The sequence below is a fragment of the Coregonus lavaretus genome (genome assembly GCF_964263955.1).
Source record: "Coregonus lavaretus genome assembly, chromosome: 22".
NCBI classification, from domain to species: domain Eukaryota; kingdom Metazoa; phylum Chordata; class Actinopteri; order Salmoniformes; family Salmonidae; genus Coregonus; species Coregonus lavaretus.
The window spans coordinates 2,721,033-2,734,049 of record NC_140009.1 but is presented as its reverse complement, the minus strand read 5'-3'; the positions used below and the strand labels follow the sequence as shown (position 1 = coordinate 2,734,049).

General features: G+C 50.0%; 1 protein-coding gene across 1 annotated transcript; it reads left to right on the top strand.

The window, feature by feature from the left end:
* Positions 1-8,974: 8,974 nt before the first annotated feature.
* Positions 8,975-12,520, top strand: LOC311149465 (uncharacterized protein; the record flags this gene model as incomplete). The annotated part of the gene is made up of 5 exons (XM_084186660.1): positions 8,975-9,491; positions 9,722-10,228; positions 10,866-11,011; positions 11,325-11,450; positions 11,816-12,520. The coding sequence occupies 5 exons, from the start codon at positions 8,975-8,977 to the stop codon at positions 12,518-12,520; spliced, it is 2,001 nt and encodes a 666-aa protein (XP_084042786.1).
* Positions 12,521-13,017: the final 497 nt, after the last annotated feature.

The following is a 13,017-nucleotide window of genomic DNA, read 5'->3' as shown; positions in this document are numbered from 1 at the left end:
CTTCAATGTAGATTCACTATGGATTTAGTTGCTGAACTTCAATGTAGATTCACTATGGATTTAGTTGCTGAACTTCAATGTAGATTCACTATGGATTCATGCTCAATTAAGTATTATCTTCAAACAAGTCCTGGTCCAAAATCATAGTATTTTACTATCAATGTCATTTCACAAGTAAAAGTCATTCTCTGTTGTTTAAATACCTTTATGTATGACTTATTTGGTTAATGATACTTTCATTTACATTGCCATGTAAGAATTTACTAACATACTGTATCATCACGATCCATCACTACTAACGATCATCATTACGATCCATCACTACTAACAATCATCATTACGATCCATCACTACTAACGATCACAAGTTATCTGCTAATAGTGACATCCTCATTAACAGTCATCAATGTAAGTGCATAGTTCTGTAGGTCAGATGTAATAATCAGTCTTTCTATAGTAATATACAGAGAGACTGTAGGGTTCCTACAGTGAAATTGAATTGAATGATATGCAGGGTAACGGTGTAGCAGGGTAGAGGTGTAACAGGGTAGAGGTGTAACAGGGTAGAGGTGTAGCAGGGTAGAGGTGTAACAGGGTAGAGGTGTAGCAGGGTAGAGGTGTAACAGGGTAGAGGTGTAACAGGGTAGAGGTGTAACAGGGTAGAGGTGTAACAGGGTAACGGTGTAGCAGGGTAACGGTGTAGCAGGGTAGAGGTGTAACAGGGTAGAGGTGTAACAGGGTAACGGTGTAGCAGGGTAGAGGTGTAACAGGGTAGATGTGTATCAGGGTAGAGGTGTAACAGGGTAGAGGTGTAACAGGGTAGAGGTGTAACAGGGTAGAGGTGTAACAGGGTAGAGGTGTATCAGGGTAGAGGTGTAACAGGGTAGAGGTGTAACAGGGTAGAGGTGTAACAGGGTAGAGGTGTAACAGGGTAGAGGTGTAACAGGGTAGAGGTGTAACAGGGTAGAGGTGTATCAGGGTAGAGGTGTAACAGGGTAACGGTGTAGCAGGGTAACGGTGTAGCAGGGTAACGGTGTAACAGGGTAGAGGTGTAACAGGGTAGAGGTGTATCAGGGTAGAGGTGTAACAGGGTAACGGTGTAGCAGGGTAGAGGTGTAACAGGGTAGAGGTGTAACAGGGTAACGGTGTAGCAGGGTAGAGGTGTATCAGGGTAGAGGTGTAACAGGGTAACGGTGTAGCAGGGTAACGGTGTAGCAGGGTAGAGGTGTAACAGGGTAGAGGTGTAACAGGGTAACGGTGTAGCAGGGTAGAGGTGTAACAGGGTAGAGGTGTATCAGGGTAGAGGTGTAACAGGGTAGAGGTGTAACAGGGTAGAGGTGTAACAGGGTAGAGGTGTAACAGGGTAACGGTGTAACAGGGTAGAGGTGTAACAGGGTAACGGTGTAACAGGGTAACGATGTAGCAGGGTAGAGGTGTATCAGGGTAGAGGTGTAACAGGGTAGAGGTGTAACAGGGTAACGATGTAGCAGGGTAGAGGTGTAACAGGGTAACGGTGTAACAGGGTAGAGGTGTAACAGGGTAACGGTGTAACAGGGTAGAGGTGTAACAGGGTAACGGTGTAGCAGGGTAGAGGTGTATCAGGGTAGAGGTGTAACAGGGTAACGGTGTAGCAGGGTAACGGTGTAGCAGGGTAGAGGTGTAACAGGGTAGAGGTGTAACAGGGTAACGGTGTAACAGGGTAGAGGTGTAACAGGGTAGAGGTGTAACAGGGTAGAGGTGTAACAGGGTAGAGGTGTAACAGGGTAGAGGTGTAACAGGGTAGAGGTGTAACAGGGTAACGGTGTAACAGGGTAGAGGTGTAACAGGGTAACGGTGTAACAGGGTAGAGGTGTAACAGGGTAACGGTGTAACAGGGTAGAGGTGTAACAGGGTAGAGGTGTAGCAGGGTAGAGGTGTAACATGGTAGAGGTGTATCAGTGTAGAGGTGTAACAGGGTAGAGGTGTAACAGGGTAGAGGTGTAGCAGGGTAGAGGTGTAGCAGGGTAGAGGTGTAGCAGGGTAGAGGTGTAACAGGGTAGAGTTGTAACAGGGTAGAGGTGTAACAGGGTAGAGGTGTAACAGGGTAGAGGTGTATCAGGGTAGAGGTGTAACAGGGTAGAGGTGTAACAGGGTAGAGGTGTATCAGGGTAGAGGTGTAACAGGGTAGAGGTGTAACATGGTAGAGGTGTAACAGGGTAACGGTGTAACAGGGTAACGGTGTAACAGGGTAGAGGTGTAACAGGGTAGAGGTGTAACAGGGTAACGGTGTAACAGGGTAGAGGTGTAACAGGGTAGAGGTGTAACAGGGTAGAGGTGTAACAGGGTAGAGGTGTAGCAGGGTAGAGGTGTAACAGGGTAGAGGTGTAACAGGGTAGAGGTGTAGCAGGGTAACGGTGTAGCAGGGTAGAGGTGTAGCAGGGTAGAGGTGTAACAGGGTAGAGGTGTAACAGGGTAGAGGTGTAACAGGGTAGAGGTGTAACAGGGTAGAGGTGTAACAGGGTAGAGGTGTAACAGGGTAACGGTGTAACAGGGTAGAGGTGTAACAGGGTAGAGGTGTAACAGGGTAGAGGTGTAACAGGGTAGAGGTGTAACAGGGTAGAGGTGTAACAGGGTAGATGTGTAACAGGGTAACGGTGTATCAGGGTAACGGTGTAACAGGGTAGAGGTGTAACAGGGTAGAGGTGTAGCAGGGTAGAGGTGTATCAGGGTAGATGTCTAACAGGGTAACGGTGTAACAGGGTAGAGGTGTAACAGGGTAACGGTGTAACAGGGTAGAGGTGTAACAGGGTAACGGTGTAACAGGGTAACGGTGTAACAGGGTAGAGGTGTAACAGGGTAGAGGTGTAACAGGGTAACGGTGTAGCAGGGTAGAGGTGTAGCAGGGTAGAGGTGTAACAGGGTAGAGGTGTAACAGGGTAGAGGTGTAGCAGGGTAACGGTGTAACAGGGTAGAGGTGTAACATGGTAGAGGTGTAACAGGGTAGAGGTGTAACAGGGTAGAGGTGTAACAGGGTAGAGGTGTAACAGGGTAACGGTGTAACAGGGTAGAGGTGTAACAGGGTAGAGGTGTAACAGGGTAGAGGTGTAGCAGGGTAACGGTGTAACAGGGTAGAGGTGTAACAGGGTAGGGGTGTATCAGGGTAGAGGTGTATCAGGGTAGAGGTGTAACAGGGTAGAGGTGTAACAGGGTAGAGGTGTAACAGGGTAACGGTGTAACAGGGTAGAGGTGTAACAGGGTAACGGTGTAACAGGGTAGAGGTGTAACAGGGTAGAGGTGTAACAGGGTAACGGTGTAACAGGGTAACGGTGTAACAGGGTAGAGGTGTAACAGGGTAGAGGTGTAACAGGGTAGAGGTGTAACAGGGTAACGGTGTAACAGGGTAACGGTGTAACAGGGTAGAGGTGTAACAGGGTAACGTATAACAGGGTAGAGGTGTAACAGGGTAATGGTGTAGCAGGGTAGAGGTGTAACAGGGTAGAGGTGTAACAGGGTAGAGGTGTAACAGGGTAGAGGTGTATGTAACAGGGTAGAGGTGTAACAGGGTAACGGTGTAGCAGGGTAGAGGTGTAACAGGGTAGAGGTGTAACAGGGTAACGGTGTAGCAGGGTAACGGTGTAGCAGGGTAGAGGTGTAACAGGGTAGAGGTGTAGCAGGGTAGAGGTGTAACAGGGTAGAGGTGTAACAGGGTAACGGTGTAACAGGGTAACGGTGTAGCAGGGTAGAGGTGTAACAGGGTAACGGTGTAACAGGGTAACGGTGTAACAGGGTACGGTGTAACAGGGTAGAGGTGTAACAGGGTAGAGGTGTATGTAACAGGGTAGAGGTGTAACAGGGTAGAGGTGTAACATGGTAGATGTGTAACAGGGTAGTGGTGTAGCAGGGTAACGGTGTAACAGGGTAGAGGTGTAACAGGGTAACGGTGTAGCAGGGTAGAGGTGTAACAGGGTAGAGGTGTAACAGGGTAGAGGTGTAACAGGGTAGAGGTGTAACATGGTAGATGTGTAACAGGGTAGTGGTGTAGCAGGGTAACGGTGTAACAGGGTAGAGGTGTAACAGGGTAACGGTGTAGCAGGGTAGAGGTGTAACAGGGTAGAGGTGTAACAGGGTAGAGGTGTAACAGGGTAGAGGAATAACAGGGTAGAGGTGTAACAGGGTAGAGGTGTAACAGGGTAACGGTGTAACAGGGTAGAGGTGTAACAGGGTAGAGGTGTAACAGGGTAACGGTGTAACAGGGTAACGGTGTAACAGGGTAGAGGTGTAACAGGGTAACGATGTAGCAGGGTAACGGTGTAACAGGGTAGAGGTGTATCAGGGTAGAGGTGTAACAGGGTAACGGTGTAACAGGGTAGAGGTGTAACAGGGTAACGATGTAGCAGGGTAACGGTGTAACAGGGTAGAGGTGTAACAGGGTAACGGTGTAGCAGGGTAGAGGTGTAACAGGGTAGAGGTGTAACAGGGTAGAGGTGTAACAGGGTAGAGGTGTAACAGGGTAGAGGTTTAACAGGGTAACGGTGTAGCAGGGTAACGGTGTAACAGGGTAACGGTGTATCAGGGTAGAGGTGTAACAGGGTAGAGGTGTAACAGGGTAACGGTGTAACAGGGTAGAGGTGTAACAGGGTAACGGTGTAGCAGGGTAGAGGTGTAACAGGGTAGAGGTGTATCAGGGTAGAGGTGTATGTAACAGGGTAGAGGTGTAACAGGGTAACGGTGTAACAGGGTAGAGGTGTAGCAGGGTAGTGGTGTAACAGGGTAGAGGTGTAACAGGGTAGAGGTGTAACAGGGTAACGGTGTAACAGGGTAGAGTTGTAACAGGGTAGAGGTGTAACAGGGTAACGGTGTAACAGGGTAGAGGTGTAACAGGGTAGAGGTGTATCAGGGTTGAGGTGTATCAGGGTAGAGGTGTAACAGGGTAGAGGTGTATCAGGGTAGAGGTGTAACAGGGTAGAGGTGTAACAGGGTAGAGGTGTAGCAGGGTAGAGGTGTAACAGGGTAACGGTGTAGCAGGGTAACGGTGTAGCAGGGTAGAGGTGTAACAGGGTAGAGGTGTATGTAACAGGGTAGAGGTGTATCAGGGTAGAGGTGTAACAGGGTAACGGTGTAACAGGGTAGAGGTGTAACAGGGTAGAGGTGTAGCAGGGTAGAGGTGTAGCAGGGTAACGGTGTAACAGGGTAGAGGTGTAACAGGGTAGAGGTGTAACAGGGTAACGGTGTAACAGGGTAGAGGTGTAACAGGGTAGAGGTGTAACAGGGTAGAGGTGTATCAGGGTAGAGGTGTATCAGGGTAGAGGTGTATCAGGGTAGAGGTGTAACAGGGTAGAGGTGTAACAGGGTAGAGGTGTAACAGGGTAGAGGTGTAACAGGGTAGAGGTGTATCAGGGTAGAGGTGTAACAGGGTAGAGGTGTAACAGGGTAGAGGTGTAACAGGGTAGAGGTGTAACAGGGTAACGGTGTAACAGGGTAACGGTGTAGCAGGGTAGAGGTGTAGCAGGGTAACGGTGTAGCAGGGTAGAGGTGTAGCAGGGTAACGGTGTAGCAGGGTAACGGTGTATCAGGGTAGAGGTGTAACAGGGTAGAGGTGTAACAGGGTAGAGGTGTAACAGGGTAGAGGTGTAACAGGGTAGAGGTGTAGCAGGGTAGAGGTGTAGCAGAGTAACGGTGTAGCAGGGTAACGGTGTAGCGGGGTAGAGGTGTAACAGGGTAGAGGTGTATCAGGGTAGAGGTGTAACAGGGTAGAGGTGTAACATGGTAGAGGTGTATCAGGGTAGAGGTGTAACAGGGTAACGGTGTAGCAGGGTAGAGGTGTAACAGGGTAGAGGTGTAACAGGGTAGAGGTGTAACAGGGTAGAGGTGTAACAGGGTAGAGGTGTAACAGGGTAGAGGTGTATCAGGGTTGAGGTGTAACAGGGTAGAGGTGTAACAGGGTAGAGGTGTATCAGGGTAGAGGTGTAACAGGGTAACGGTGTAACAGGGTAGAGGTGTAGCAGGGTAGAGGTGTAACAGGGTAGAGGTGTAACAGGGTAGAGGTGTATCAGGGTAGAGGTGTAACAGGGTAACAGTGTAACAGGGTAGAGGTGTAACAGGGTAGAGGTGTAACAGGGTAGAGGTGTAACAGGGTAACAGTGTAACAGGGTAGAGGTGTAACAGGGTAGAGGTGTAACAGGGTAACGGTGTAACAGGGTAGAGGTGTAACAGGGTAGAGGTGTAACAGGGTAGAGGTGTAACAGGGTAGAGGTGTAACAGGGTAGAGGTGTAACAGGGTAACGGTGTAGCAGGGTAACGGTGTAACAGGGTAGAGGTGTATCAGGGTAGAGGTGTAACAGGGTAGAGGTGTAGCAGGGTAGAGGTGTAGCAGGGTAGAGGTGTAACAGGGTAACAGTGTAACAGGGTAGAGGTGTAACAGGGTAGAGGTGTAACAGGGTAACGGTGTAACAGGGTAGAGGTGTAACAGGTTAACGGTGTAGCAGGGTAACGGTGTAACAGGGTAGAGGTGTATCAGGGTAGAGGTGTAACAGGGTAGAGGTGTAACAGGGTAGAGGTGTAACAGGGTAGAGGTGTAACAGGGTAGAGGTGTAACAGGGTAGAGGTGTAACAGGGTAACGGTGTAACAGGGTAGAGGTGTAACAGGGTAGAGGTGTAACAGGGTAGAGGTGTAACAGGGTAACGGTGTAGCAGGGTAGAGGTGTAACAGGGTAACGGTGTAACAGGGTAGAGGTGTAGCAGGGTATAGGTGTAGCAGGGTAGAGGTGTAACAGGGTAACGGTGTAACAGGGTAACGGTGTAGCAGGGTAGAGGTGTAGCAGGGTAGAGGTGTAACATGGTAGAGGTGTAGCAGAGTAACGGTGTATCAGGGTAGAGGTGTAACAGGGTAGAGGTGTATCAGGGTAGAGGTGTAGCAGGGTAGAGGTGTAACAGGGTAGAGGTGTAACAGGGTAGAGGTGTAACAGGGTAGAGGTGTAACAGGGTAGAGGTGTAGCAGGGTAACGATGTAGCAGGGTAACGGTGTAGCAGGGTAACGGTGTAACAGGGTAGAGGTGTAACAGGGTAGAGGTGTAACAGGGTAGAGGTGTAACAGGGTAACGGTGTAACAGGGTAGAGGTGTAACATGGTAACGGTGTATCAGGGTAGAGGTGTAGCAGGGTAGAGGTGTAACAGGGTAGAGGTGTATCAGGGTAGAGGTGTAACAGGGTAGAGGTGTATCAGGGTAGAGGTGTAACAGGGTAGAGGTGTAACAGGGTAACGGTGTAGCAGGGTAGAGGTGTAACAGGGTAACGGTGTAACAGGGTAACGGTGTAACAGGGTAGAGGTGTAACAGGGTAGAGGTGTAACAGGGTAGAGGTGTAACAGGGTAGAGGTGTAACAGGGTAACGGTGTAGCAGGGTAACGGTGTAGCAGGGTAACAGTGTAGCAGGGTAACGGTGTAACATGGTAGAGGTGTATCAGGGTAGAGGTGTAACAGGGTAGAGGTGTAACATGGTAACGGTGTATCAGGGTAGAGGTGTAACAGGGTAGAGGTGTAACATGGTAACGGTGTATCAGGGTAGAGGTGTAACATGGTAGAGGTGTATCAGGGTAGAGGTGTAACAGGGTAGAGGTGTAACATGGTAACGGTGTATCAGGGTAGAGGTGTAGCAGGGTAGAGGTGTAACAGGGTAGAGGTGTATCAGGGTAGAGGTGTAACAGGGTAGAGGTGTATCAGGGTAGAGGTGTAACAGGGTAGAGGTGTATCAGGGTAGAGGTGTAACAGGGTAGAGGTGTAACAGGGTAGAGGTGTAGCAGGGTAGAGGTGTAGCAGGGTAACGGTGTAACAGGGTAGAGGTGTAACAGGTTAGAGGTGTAACAGGGTAACGGTGTAACAGGGTAACGGTGTAACATGGTAGAGGTGTATCAGGGTAGAGGTGTAACAGGGTAACGGTGTAACATGGTAGAGGTGTAACAGGGTAACGGTGTAGCAGGGTAACGGTGTAACAGGGTAGAGGTGTAACAGGGTAGAGGTGTAACAGGGTAGAGGTGTATCAGGGTAGAGGTGTATCAGGGTAGAGGTGTAACAGGGTAGATGTGTAGCAAGGTAGAGGTGTAACAGGGTAGAGGTGTAGCAGGGTAACGGTGTAGCAGGGTAACGGTGTAGCAGGGTAACGGTGTAACAGGGTAGAGGTGTATCAGGGTAGAGGTGTAGCAGGGTAACGGTGTAACAGGGTAGAGGTGTAACAGGGTAGAGGTGTAACAGGGTAGAGGTGTAATAGGGTAGAGGTGTAACAGGGTAGAGGTGTAACATGGTAACGGTGTATCAGGGTAGAGGTGTATCAGGGTAGAGGTGTAACAGGGTAACGGTGTAACAGGGTAGAGGTGTAACAGGGTAACGGTGTAGCAGGGTAACGGTGTAACAGGGTAGAGGTGTAACAGGGTAGAGGTGTAACAGGGTAGAGGTGTATCAGGGTAGAGGTGTATCAGGGTAGAGGTGTAACAGGGTAGAGGTGTAGCAGGGTAGAGGTGTAACAGGGTAACGGTGTAACAGGGTAGAGGTGTATCAGGGTAGAGGTGTAACAGGGTAGAGGTGTAGCAGGGTAGAGGTGTAACAGGGTAACGGTGTAGCAGGGTAACGGTTTAACAGGGTAACGGTTTAACAGGGTAACGGTGTATCAGGGTAACGGTGTATCAGGGTAACGGTGTAGCAGGGTAACGGTTTAACAGGGTAACGGTGTAACAGGGTAGAGGTGTAACAGGGTAGAGGTGTAACAGGGTAACGGTGTAGCAGGGTAACGGTGTAGCAGGGTAACGGTGTAGCAGGGTAACGGTGTAGCAGGGTAACGGTGTAACAGGGTAACGGTGTATCAGGGTAGAGGTGTAACAGGGTAGAGGTGTAACAGGGTAGAGGTGTAACAGGGTAGAGGTGTAACAGGGTAGAGGTGTAACATGGTAACGGTGTATCAGGGTAACGGTGTGGTCAACTCTCCATTATCCCAGTCTCCTCCACATTGATGGAGGGCTCTACAGCGCAACAGTCTCGCTGGATGTCCCCTCTGGCCTTGCTCCCTCCTGAAGACATGTCCAGCTTTACTACAGACATCAGTCTAGCCAGTCCAGACTCTCTCCAGAACCACAGGGCTAAGGCCAGTCCAGACTCTGCCCAGTACCACAGGGCTAAGGCCAGTCCAGACTCTGCCCAGTACCACAGGGCTAAGGCCGGTCCAGACTCTGCCCAGTACCACAGGGCTAAGGCCGGTCCAGACTCTCTCCAGTACCACAGGGCTAAGGCCGGTCCAGACTCTGCCCAGTACCACAGGGCTAAGGCCGGTCCAGACTCTGCCCAGTACCACAGGGCTAAGGCCGGTCCAGACTCTGCCCAGTACCACAGGGCTAAGGCCGGTCCAGACTCTGCCCAGTACTCCCTGCACCAGCCGTATGACTCAGCAGAGTCTGAGTTCCCCAGCCTGCCTTCATGCATCTCCGGCACCAGCCACAGTTGGCCTGCACCACCGTACAGACACAGCCCAGGTCAGTGGGGGTATTTTAGATTGATCACCATTTGTTGTCCTCTGCTAGGTGTATGTGGCTAGGATTTAATCAATTGTACCTAGCGTGTTTTATTGGCATTTGCTATTTTTGGAAGACTTAAATACAATATTTTCACTGTCTCCGAAAAAAATCAAATGATTCCTCCTAATCAGCCTTACACTAGCAACTCAGAGACTAACAGTTCCGCTTCTTGTGATGTTGTGTTCCAGTTGACCAGGTGGACTCTTCATCCTCCCACGTCAACAGTAGTGTCCAGTGGTTGGAGCAGGGGTGTTCTGGGGGCCAGTCTCTCAGCTCCTCCTCAACCTCCTGGTACAACAGCCCATTCTCCACCACCAAGAGCCCTCTACACCCACACACCTCCGCCTCCTTCTCCTCCACAACCCCCATCTCCTCCCTGACCAACCCCAGGGCCGAGCACCACTCCCCGGGGCACGACTGTCAGGAAAGGCTTCAGGAGGCCTTGAAAGGGGAGAGGCTGAGTCCCAGTGAGGATGGAGGTAGCAGTAGTTTCCTGACCCTGAACCCTGCACCAGGGGATGGGTACCCACACTCTGCCCAGGCCTATGGTCACTCCCTGGGCTTCTACAGCAACCCCTGGGTGTCAGGGCAGGACTACAGCTCAGCCTCTCTCTGCTTCTCCCCTGGGGGTGCTATGTACCCCTTCAACTGCTACTCCCCCAAACTACAAAACAAGATCAATCTCTCTCCTCCAGGTGAGTTGACAGCTCTCTCCCTCTCTCCCTCTCCCTCTCTCTCTCTCTCTCTCTCTCTCTCTCTCTCTCTCTCTCTCTCTCTCTCGCTCTCGTTTCACACCAACATTGGGCACAAGATCTCTCTCTCTCTCGCTCTCTCTCTCACTCACTCACTCACTCACTCACTCACTCACTCACTCACTCACTCACTCACTCACTCTCTCACATTGTTTCCCTAAAGTGAAGCGTGATCAATCATAACGTCAGGTTTATCCTGAGACAAACACAAAGTATAGATGAGAGCAGGGTGCACACGCAAACCTTCAGACAACAAATGTATGTTAGAGGACTCTTCTAGACTTCACGGGTCAAAACTAACCTCCATCATAGATTCATTATGATGCTGCTGTTAGACAGGTGAATGGAATATGGAAAGAAGTGGCGGGCTCTCAACCACCGTGAAAAAAGGAAAAGGCGCAACGCTTGCTCACTATTAAAAAATACATGATTTAATTTGAACAACTATTAAAAGCTTGGCGTTTCGGCCTTCATCAATGTTCTTCATCAGAGTAATGTGAACACAGGTGAATAAAAGTCTGAATGTGGCAGTGTGTGTAAGTCTAACGTGGTTCTCTCCCTGCTCCTGTGCCTCTGCCAGAGGCCCGTGAGTGTGTGAACTGTGGTGCGACCGCCACCCCTCTGTGGCGTCGTGACGGGACGGGACACTACCTCTGTAACGCCTGTGGCCTCTACCACAAGACGAACGGCCAGAACAGACCTCTCAACAGACCCAAGAAGAGGCTGGTACGTTATTTACTGACAGCTGTGGATTTACTTCTCAAATGTTCCTCTCGAATTTACTTCTTGAAGACAGTAATACAATACATTCTATTCTATTCTATTCCATTCTCCTCTCCTCTCCTCTCCTCTCCTCTCCTCTCCTCTCCTCTCCTCTCCTCTCCTCTCCTCTCCTCTCCTCTCCTCTCCTCTCCTCTCCTCTCCTCTCCTCTCCTCTCCTCTCCTCTCCTCTCCTCTCCTCTCCTCTCCTCTCCTCTCCTCTCCTGCTCACACTGTGATTTCCTAAGTTAAACACATCTCCATTCCTCTCCCCATGCAGCTCGTCAGTAAGCGTGCAGGGACCCATTGCGCCAACTGTCAGACTAGCACCACCACGCTGTGGAGACGCAATGCCAGCGGAGAGCCAGTCTGTAATGCATGTGGACTCTACTACAAACTACACAACGTATGAACTGCTCTCTGAATAGTCTCACAGCTTCTCATTCCATTACACTACATAACCGCGATTTTTGAGTCAGTTGAATTGTTGAAAAATAGAAAGACGTAACATATAAATGTATTATAAGCCTTATTATGAGACATTATCAAGGCTCATACATGCTTATAACAAGTCATAAAGCATTATACTTTCAGGCTTCAAGTAAAGAGTTACCAAAATGCCTACTGTTAATATCTAGTGCTACTCTCCTCTTTTTCTCATTGAATCAATACACATACTTTCCTTTCTTGTAGGCCTATGCATTTCATCCTGTCCATTCATCCAGGGGAGTATTCATACTAATGTCACTGTTCCTCTGTTCTCCTCTTCAGGTCAACAGACCTCTGACCATGAAGAAGGAAGGCATCCAGACACGGAACCGTAAGGTCTCCAGGAAGAACAACAGGGTTAAGCAGAAGACAGGTGTGTTAGAGGCTGAGCTGGGTCTCTACTCTGACTCCTCCCTGTCCAGACTCCAGTCCTCTGACCTCTCCCTGTCCAGACTCCAGTCCTCTGACCCCTCCCTGTCCAGACTCCAGTCCTCTGACCTCTCTCTGTCCAGACTCCAGTCCTCTGACCTCTCCCTGTCCAGACTCCAGTCCTCTGACCTCTCTCTGTCCAGACTCCAGTCCTCTGACCTCTACCTGTCCAGACTCCAGTCCTCTGACCTCTCCCTGTCCAGACTCCAGTCCTCTGACCTCTCCCTGTCCAGACTCCAGTCCTCTGACCTCTCCCTGTCCAGACTCCAGTCCTCTGACCTCTCTCTGTCCAGACTCCAGTCCTCTGACCTCTCCCTGTCCAGACTCCAGTCCTCTGACCTCTCCCTGTCCAGACTCCAGTCCTCTGACCTCTCCCTGTCCAGACTCCAGTCCTCTGACCTCTCCCTGTCCAGACTCCAGTCCTCTGATGACCATATGAACCCTTACCTCCTGGGTCATTCTGGGGCGATGCTCTCCTACAGCCACCCCTCCTCAAACCGACTGTCCTCTCCCTCCTCCACACCCCACTCCTCTGCCATGCCCCACTATACACACTGAGGACTACTACACACTGAGGACTACTAAACACTGAGGACTACTACACACTGAGGACTACTACACACACTGATGACTACTACACACTGAGGACTACTACACACCGATGACTACTACACACTGAGGACTACTACACACTGAGGACTACTACACACACTGAGGACTACTACACACTGAGGACTACTACACACACTGATGACTACTACACACTGAGGACTACTACACACTGATGACTACTACACACTGAGGACTACTACACACTGAGGACTACTACACACACTGATGACTACTACACACTGATGACTACTAAACACACTGATGACTACTAAACACACTGAGGACTACTACACACTGAGGACTACTACACACACACTGATGACTACTACACACTGAGGACTGCTACACACTGATGACTACTACACACACTGAGGACTACTACACACTGATGACTACTACACACTGAGGACTACTACACACACACTGATGACTACTACACACTG